The sequence below is a fragment of the Stegostoma tigrinum genome, chromosome 7, assembly GCF_030684315.1.
Source record: "Stegostoma tigrinum isolate sSteTig4 chromosome 7, sSteTig4.hap1, whole genome shotgun sequence".
In the NCBI taxonomy this organism is placed as follows: domain Eukaryota; kingdom Metazoa; phylum Chordata; class Chondrichthyes; order Orectolobiformes; family Stegostomatidae; genus Stegostoma; species Stegostoma tigrinum.
Genome location: NC_081360.1, coordinates 24,121,196 through 24,129,890, shown reverse-complemented (window position 1 = coordinate 24,129,890; position 8,695 = coordinate 24,121,196). Strand labels below are relative to the sequence as shown.

Sequence of the window (8,695 nt, the reverse complement as noted above, 5' to 3'; positions counted from 1 at the left end):
TGAACTAGATCGTTGGTAAGATTTTAGAGATTATTAAAGACGAGATCGCAGAGTTCTTGGAAGCGTGAAGTAAGTTAGGGGTGAGGCAGCATGCCTTCCTTAATGGGACGACATGCCTGAGAAATCTGTTCGAATTCTTTGGGGAAGTAACAAGCACATTAGACAAAGGAAAGCCTGTGGAGGGGATCTATTTGGATTTCCAGAAAGCCTTTGATAAGTTGCTGAGCAGGAGGCAGTCATACAAGATCTGAGCCCCTTGAGATAAGGGCTAGATGGTGGCACGGATAGAGGACTGACTGACTGGCAAAAGGCAGAGAATCAGGGTAAATGGGTCTTTTTCAAGATGACAGTTGATGACCAGTGGAGTTCTGCATGCAACAGTGTTGTTACTGTAATAATTAATGTTATATATTGATGATCTGGAACCGAGGGCATTGTTGCCAGGTTTGCAAATGACACAAAGACAAGTGGAGGGATAGGGAGTGGTGAGGAAGCAAAGAGGCTGCAGAGCTCATTGGATAGGCAAGGAGAGTGGGCAAAGAAAGGGCAGATGGAATATAATGCAGCAAAGTGTGAGGCAATACATTTTGGTAGGAAGAATACAGGCATGAACGATCTTCAAAATGGGAAAAAGGCTTCAGAAATCTAAAGCGCAAAGGGACTCGCATTCCCAATTCAGGATTCTCTTCAGGTTAGCATGCAGGCTGAGGTGGCATTGAGGAAGGCAAATGCAATGTTGGCATTCATTTCAAGATGGATAGAATACCAGAGCAGAAATTTACTGCTGAGGCTGTAAAAGGCTCTGGTCAGACAGCATTTAGAATAGAATGAGTAGTTTTCGGCCTTTATCTAAGGATAGACGGACTGGCATCGGAAGGAGTCCATAGGAGGTTCACAAGAATGATCCTGGGGATGACGAGCTTGTCATGTGAGGAGCGCTTAAGGACTGTGAATCTGTATCCAATGGATTTTAGAAGGATTAGGGGTGATTTGATTGTTACATACAGAATACTGAGGGGCCTGGATGGAGTGAATGTGGAGAAGAGGTTTCCTTTGGTAGGAGAGACTAGGACCTGAGGCCACAGACTCAGAGTGAAAGTATGACCCTTTAGAACTGAGATGAGGAGGAACTTCTTCAGCCAGAGTATAGTTAATATGTGGAACTCACTGTTGCACAAGAATGTCAAGGTTATGTCATTCAGTGTTTTTAAGAAAGAGACAGGTTCTTGATCGCTAAGGGGTTCAAGGGTTATGGGGAGAAGGTAGGAGAATGGGACTGAGAAACATATCAACCATGATTGAATGGCAGAGCAGGCTCAATAGGCCAAATACCCTAATTTGGCTCCTATGTCCAATAGCATTGTATGCTGTCATATTTTTGATATCCCCTTCTCTATTTCATAAGTTAAGTTGGAATGGTAAGTACATAATAAGCAAGTTTTATTTTAGGCCAAGGCAAGCTCTTTTGAATACATTAATCTCCTCAAATATTCACAGCTCAACAACTGAATGCCAGACTTAAAAATTCTCATTAATAATGAAATACAAAATCTGCATTTTCAAACAGATACTCAGGACCAAGTGGGACAAGAGAAAACAAACAGACCCATCCACAACCTAAAGTATGCAAACAACTGCAGATTGAGAAATTAAATTAACTTTTGCGAAGTTGCAGATATCAGGAAACATTTCACTCTAATACATCCAAGGTTTAATTAAAGCTTCAGAAAAAGGTCTATTTTTCTTTGAAACATTTCTGAGTCTTTCATTTCAATCTAATATTAATACAAGTCAACTGTAGGTTATACTCGTCTATGTTCCAATCAGACTCGGGGACCATCCCCACAACTCTTTCTCTGGTACACTGATGACATCATCAGTGCTGCTTTCTTCTTTTGTACTGAACTGGAAAAATTTATCAATCTTGCTTCCAATTTTCACTTGGCTCTCAAATTCACCTCATCCATCTCCAACTTCTCCCTTCCCTTCCTCAACATCTTCTTCTATGTCTGCGGGTAGGCTGCCGCTGTAAACCCACCAACTCCCACACTTACCTTGACTACACATTCTCATACCCTGCTTCCTGTAAGGACTCCACCCTATTCTCCCAGTTTCTTCATTTCCGTCATGTCTGATGATGCCACCTTCTGCAAGGGGCCTCAGAAATGTCCATCCTTTTCCTCAAGCAATGATTCCAGGCCACCATGGCTGATGGGACCCTTAGCTGTGTCTGGCCTATCTCCCACACTTTTAGTTTCACCCGCTCTCTTCTCTCCCAGAACAATGTACAGACCTCTGTCCTTACTTCCCACCCTACCAGCCTCGGCATCCAAAAGATTATAAGCTGCCATTTCTGTCACTTCCAACAGGATGCCCCAACTGGACACATAATCCTCTTACCCTCCCTTGTCAGTATTCCAAAGCTGCAATACCTGCCCGGTTACCTCCTCCCTCCTCATTGGACAAAGTGCTAGACACATCTTCCAGATGAAGCAGAAATTTACCTGCACTTCATTCAATCACAGTGCAGTCTCCTCCACATTGAGGAGACAGAACGCAGACTAGTTGACTGTTTTACAGAAAACACCTATGTTCCGTATGTAAACATGACCCAGAGCTTCCAGTCATCTGTCCCATTCAACACAAAACCATATTTCCCCGTCAATATTTCTTTCGCAGAACTGCTGCAGTGTTGCAGCAAGCCTCAGTGCAAGCTCAAAGAACAACATCTCATTTTTCGCTTGGGGACTCTGCAGCCTCTAGGACTCAACATCAAGTTTACTAACTTTAGAACCTAATTCCATCCTTCCAAGTCTTTTACCCACCCCACAGCCAGTCTGTTGTGACATGGGTTGCTATCAGCACACACATAGTGGTGGGTCAGTCAAGTGATCCGGGTTCAATTCCGCACTTGGGTGACTGTCTGTGTGGAGTTTGCACATTCTCCCCGTGTCTGTGTGGATTTCCTCTGCGGGCTCCAGTCTCCTCCCATAGTCCAAAGATGTACAGATTACGTGGAATGATCCCTTTTCTGCATCTACACTGGCCCCAAACACCGACCTCTTCCTCTGTTACACTGATGACTGTGTTGGCGCCGCCTCATGCTCCCACGAACAGTTTATCCACTTCATCAACATCTTCGACCCCAACCTCAAGTTCACCTGGACTATCTCTAACACATCCCTCACCTTCCTGGACCTCTCTGTCTCCATCTCAGGCAACCACCTGGAAACCGATATCCATCTCAAGCTCACCGACACCCACAGCAACCTAGAATACACCACCTCCCACCCACCCTCCTGCAAACATTCCATCCTCTATTCCCATTTCCTTCACCTCTGCCGCATCTGCTCCCAGAATGAGGCATCTCAGATGTGCTCCTTTTTCAAGGGCCGCAACTTCCCCCTGGCAGTGGTCAAGAATACCCTCGACCATGTCTCCCGCATTTCCTGCAACTCGTCCCTCACACCTCGTCCCCGCAATAACCACCAAAAGAGAATCCCCCTCATCCTCACGTACTACCCCACCAATCTCCGGATCCAATCCATCATCCTCCGACACTTCCTCCATCTGCAATCTGATCCCACCACCTCCCCATTTTCCCCTCCCCATCTTGTCTGCTTTCTGAAGGGACCACTCTCTCCATGACTCCCTTGTCCGCTCCACACTCGGCTCTAACCCCACCACTTTCCCCTGCAACCACAGTAAGTGCTACACCTGCCCCCACACCTCCTCCCTCACCCCCAACCCAAGCCCCAAGAAGACTTTCCACATCAAGCAGATGTTCAACTGCACATCTGCTAATGTGGTATACTGCATCCACTGTTCCCGTTGTGGCCTCCTCTATATTGGGGAAACCGAGCGGAGGCTTGGGGACCGCTTTGCAGAACACCTATGCTCGGTTCGTAATAAACAATCGCACCTCCCAGTCGCAAACCATTTCAACTCGCCCTCCCATTCCTCAGACGGCATGTCCATCATGGGCCTCCTGCAGTGCCACAATGATGCCACCCAAAGGTTGCAGGAACAGCAACTGATATTCTGCTTGGGAATCCTGCAGCCCAATGGTATCAATGTAGATGCCACAAGCTTCAAAATCTCCCCTCCCGCTACTGCAACCCAAAATCAGCCAAGCTCGATCCTGCCTCCCTAACCCATTCTTCCTCTGACCTATCCCATCCTGCCACCTCAAGCCGCACCCCCATTCCCGACCTACTAATCTCATCCGACCCCCTCGACCTGTCCGTCCTCCGCAGGCTGACCTATCCCCTCCCTACCTCCCCACCTACACTCATCTACTGGCTCCATCCCCGCCTCTTTAGCCTGTCTGTCTCCTCTCTACCTATCTTCTCCTCTGTCCATCTTCTATCTGCCTCCCCCACTCTCCCTATTTATTTAGAACCTTCTCCCCCTCCCCCATTTCTGATGAAGGGTCTAGGCCCAAAACATCAGCTTTTCTGCTCCTAAGATGCTGCTTGGCCTGCTGTGTTCATCCAGCTCTACACTTAGTTATACAGGCTATGTGGATTGGCCATTCTAAATTGTTCATAGTATCCAGGGATGTGCAAGCTGTTTAGGTTAGTCATGGGAAATGGGGGATTATGGGGATAGGGTGGGGGCTGGTTTTGGGTGGGATGCCCTTTGGAGGGACAGTGCAGATTCGATATGCTGATTTCACCCCCTCAGAGGCCTTTTATCACATTACGTGGTTTGCTTTCAGCGCAGCTACCCATTCTTTGCTCCTCTCAGTTCTTATTATCACTTATTCATCCTCTCTTCTGTCCTGCCCTGGCCTTCTAATCCATAATCCCTTTGTATACCCACCCTTTTCAAATCTCTTTCTGATCTCCATCTCCCCCTACCCTTTAGGCCCCCACCCAACCACCAGCTGATATCGGTTTGAAGAGTCACCAGAAGCAAAATGTTAACTCTGCTTTCTTCCACAGATGCTGCCAGACCTTCAAGTTTCACCCACAAATTTCCATTTTTGTTTGTCAAAATTAGATTTCCTTTATCAAAATCAGGTGAGTTGTATCTTTGATAAAGAGATAACAAAGTGTAGAGCTGGATGAACATAGCAGGCCAAACAGCAACAGAGGAGCAGGAAAGCTGACATTTCGGGTCTCGACCCATCTTCGAGAATGTTATCTCAGATTCACCAGTATCTGCAGTTCCCACTATCTCCGAGTTGCATCTTTGTTTCCTTTGTATCTTTTCTCCAACATCCACTCTGATTGTCTCCTACAGTCTATCTGCTCCTGAAGATGATGGCACGAGCTAGTTGAGTTTTGATGACTCAACTAAACAGCATAAGTGAGTGAATGAGCTTAGCCTGTAAATATTAGGATCCCACTCACTGTAATAACAATGCAGCTGAATTATCCACAGACCCAATTCTAACATATCGGCAGAAAAGATGGTCAAATGAGGTTAAAATCCCAACAATCCAAGTACCAACTCCAAGCAGGTTTTCAATGCGTTGTTACTAAAAGTGTTTGTCTTCATATCATTTATGAATAATGTAAACATGACAGAACTCCAAGCAGATGCCTGTGGAGTTTCTGCTAATAGTCAAAATAATCATTTTATCATCAATATTATCCGTTTGATTTGACAGTAATTTTGAATCTAATTAATTCCATCAATCTTAATCATTCTGAATATGACCTTGAAACCCAACTAGGTTTTTCTTCTCTCCAGTGGATTGCTTTAACAGCATTGTTCCCCAAGGAACTTTTACACAATTGTGGATATAACAGCCAAGCATCTCTCTCTTCTTTGGGAAGCAATGTATGAAATTCGATAAAACGGCCTCAAATACTTTGTCACTAAAAAGCTTGGCTAAATTTTCCTACCATTTCAAGCTCACATCTTTTCTGCGATTCGTCATGGTACATACAGCTTGCTCTTCTATACCTAACCCAAATCAATAGATGAACTGAGTCTATCAATGAAGGAACTGGCAATTATATATTGCCTTTCATGACTTCAGAATACCTCAAATGGCTTCAGAACCAACAGATAAGCACCTTTAAATGCTTTTGAATTGAAGTCACCATTATAATGTTAGGATACTGACAACAAAAGTCAAATTAAATCTACCACATTGTGAGAAAAATATTTCTACAATCTTTACTCCTTTCAAAAAGCAAACAGACCATGCCACATGACTGACATTGTTCACCTGGGGGAATGGGGTTCATGTTGATGAGAACAGTCTCCCTGATTACTCACTTGCTCGTAATTGAAGGTGTCTAACATTCCAAGTATGAGTGTTTGAATCTCTCCCAGTTTCCCCTTTGCATACATTGGATCCTGTAAATAAACAAGACATGAGTCAACTGTTAATGTACACAGCTTATGAACTGCAGAAGAATCCTAATTTTAGACAAATTTTCATGTCTGTAAAGATATAACAGCTCAAACATGCCATGGAAATATTTCTCCTGCATTTTATTTTTTGAGCCAACTAATTTGTACAATCATTTGTATTTATACATAGAGCCTTTAACTTACTAACTACTGCAAGGGCTTGAACCGAGTTGGAAATGAACTGGGAAATGCAACTGAAGCGAGATTTTAAAGAAACACGAGGGGTTTTAATGAGCGAGTTCTGAGTACAACACCAAGATCGCTGAACTTCATTGTTGAAGACGGTTGGTTAGCTCAGTTGGCTGGACAGTTCGTTTGCGACGCAGAATGACTCCAAAAACATGTGTTCAATTCCCACATTTGCTGAAGTTACCATAAAGGTCACACATTCTAAAAATCTCCTCTTGCCTGAGGCATGGCGACTGTCAGATTAAACCACCACCAGTCGTGTGTCTCTCCCTCTCCAATGAGAGAGCAGTCCTCTGGGACTATGGTGACTTTACCTTTACCTATTACAGAAGGTAGGGAATGTGCCGTCAGGAAAATGAAGTACTGGGACATAAAGTAGGAGGTGGCTGTGACAATCAGATAGAGCAAATCTGCGACAGTATTTATAAACTTGGCAAGGACTGTGAATTTAAGATGATTAAGGCCATAAAGCCATTAGAAATGGTGGAGGATAGTCATGGTAACAGATCTAATGTAGTGAGAAATCATATCTGTGCAGCAGCTTTGTGGCTGAACTATCGTTACAGAAATTGCCAAGGAAAACAATGTAACAATTGAGTTGCAAACCAACAAAGCATGGTTGAAGTGCTCACTAGTAGTGAGACTGAAGGACATTACTGGAGAAGTAGAAACACATAATATATGACGATGAATAAGACGCTGGGTTTGAAACTGAGCTGGACTCCAAACCTGCCCACAATAAAGTGCACTTAAAGTGAGCAGGAAAGGGGCAGAGACTTTGCTGGGAGTCTTCTCTCTGCCAATGTTAAGTTGGAAAATAGTCCAACTCAACCAGGACTTGATGTCACACAGTCTACAACTGACCTGTTCAGAGGACTGTGTAAATGACTGATAACCCAGCTGCAAGGGAAGTATAAGGTCACTTACTATGAAACTTTCCAAATTTCCTAAATATGGCTCAGAAACTCAGTTCATTAGAGGATCAAACTAAAGCTTGACTGCTGTATGAGACCAAGGCAATAGACAGTGACCAAAGACCTTCAATTGTTTAAATCTTCTGCTGGAATCAGGATTTCAATTGCTAACGAAACAGAAATAAGAAGAAAGATGACCTATTGCTTCAGCTTGACAACTATCAGTTTTGATCAGTTTCTGAACATATTAGAGTGCCCGTCTTAACATAAATACAACTGTAATTAAAAACTTGAATGCGTACAATGCCTTTGACATTGGAAGATGCTTCACAGAAGAATTACCAGACAAAACATGTGACACACTTTAAGGGGAATTTAGAAAGGGTAATCAAAAGGTTGGTCATGGAGATAGATTTTGGGAAGATTTTAAACCGTGGTGAAATAAAATCAGCTTTTGAAAATCAAAGTCGCATTTGAATATCCAACAGCCACATTTGAATATCTTTGTACCTGTTTTTCAAAAAGTGAAGATTTTCCAAACCCAATAATCATCTTAAGAGATACACGAAGGCCACAGTAAAGTAAGTTTCTGTTATGTGACTTAGGTCATAGAGTCATACAGCACACAAACAGAGACTTTGGTCCAACCAGTCTGTGCTCAACGTAATCCTAAACTAAACCAGTCCCACCTGCTGCTGGCCCATATCCCTCTAAACTTCTCTTATTCATGTACTTGTCCAAATGTCTTTGAAATGTTGTAATTGTACCCAATCTACTATTACTTCAGGAAATGTAAAAAAAACATGCCCCTCGTGTTTTTAAATCTCTCTCTTCTCACCTCAAAGATGCACCCCATAGTCTTGAAATCCCCCATCCTAAGGAAAAGACAACCACCATTAACTCTATCTATACCCCTTATTATTTTGTAAACTTCTGTAAGGCCTGGGGAGTGTTGCAGAACAGAGACCTGAGTGTGCAGGTTCACAGTTCCTTGAAAGTGGAATCTCAGGTAGATGGGATAGTGAAGGAGGTGTTTAGTTTCTCTGCCTTTATTGGTCACTGCACTGAGTCAGGAGTTGGGAAGTCATGTTGTGGCTGTACATGGCATTGGTTAGGCTACTACTGAATATTGTGTGCAATTCTTGTCTCCCTACAAAACAAAGGATGTTGTGAAAGTAGAAAGGTTTCAGAAAAGATTTACAAGCACATTGCATGGTTGG

At 43.5% G+C, this 8,695-nt stretch overlaps 1 protein-coding gene across 3 annotated transcripts in view; it reads right to left on the bottom strand.

Moving 5' to 3' along the window:
- vps8 (VPS8 subunit of CORVET complex) overlaps positions 1-8,695 on the bottom strand; it is a 537,289-nt gene that overhangs the window by 237,643 nt on the left and 290,951 nt on the right. For all 3 annotated transcript variants that reach the window (XM_048534818.2, XM_059647115.1, XM_048534821.2), the window contains one exon: positions 6,235-6,315. In XM_048534818.2, coding sequence (XP_048390775.1) covers positions 6,235-6,315 — 81 coding nt within the window. The remainder of the gene's footprint in view (positions 1-6,234; positions 6,316-8,695) is intronic.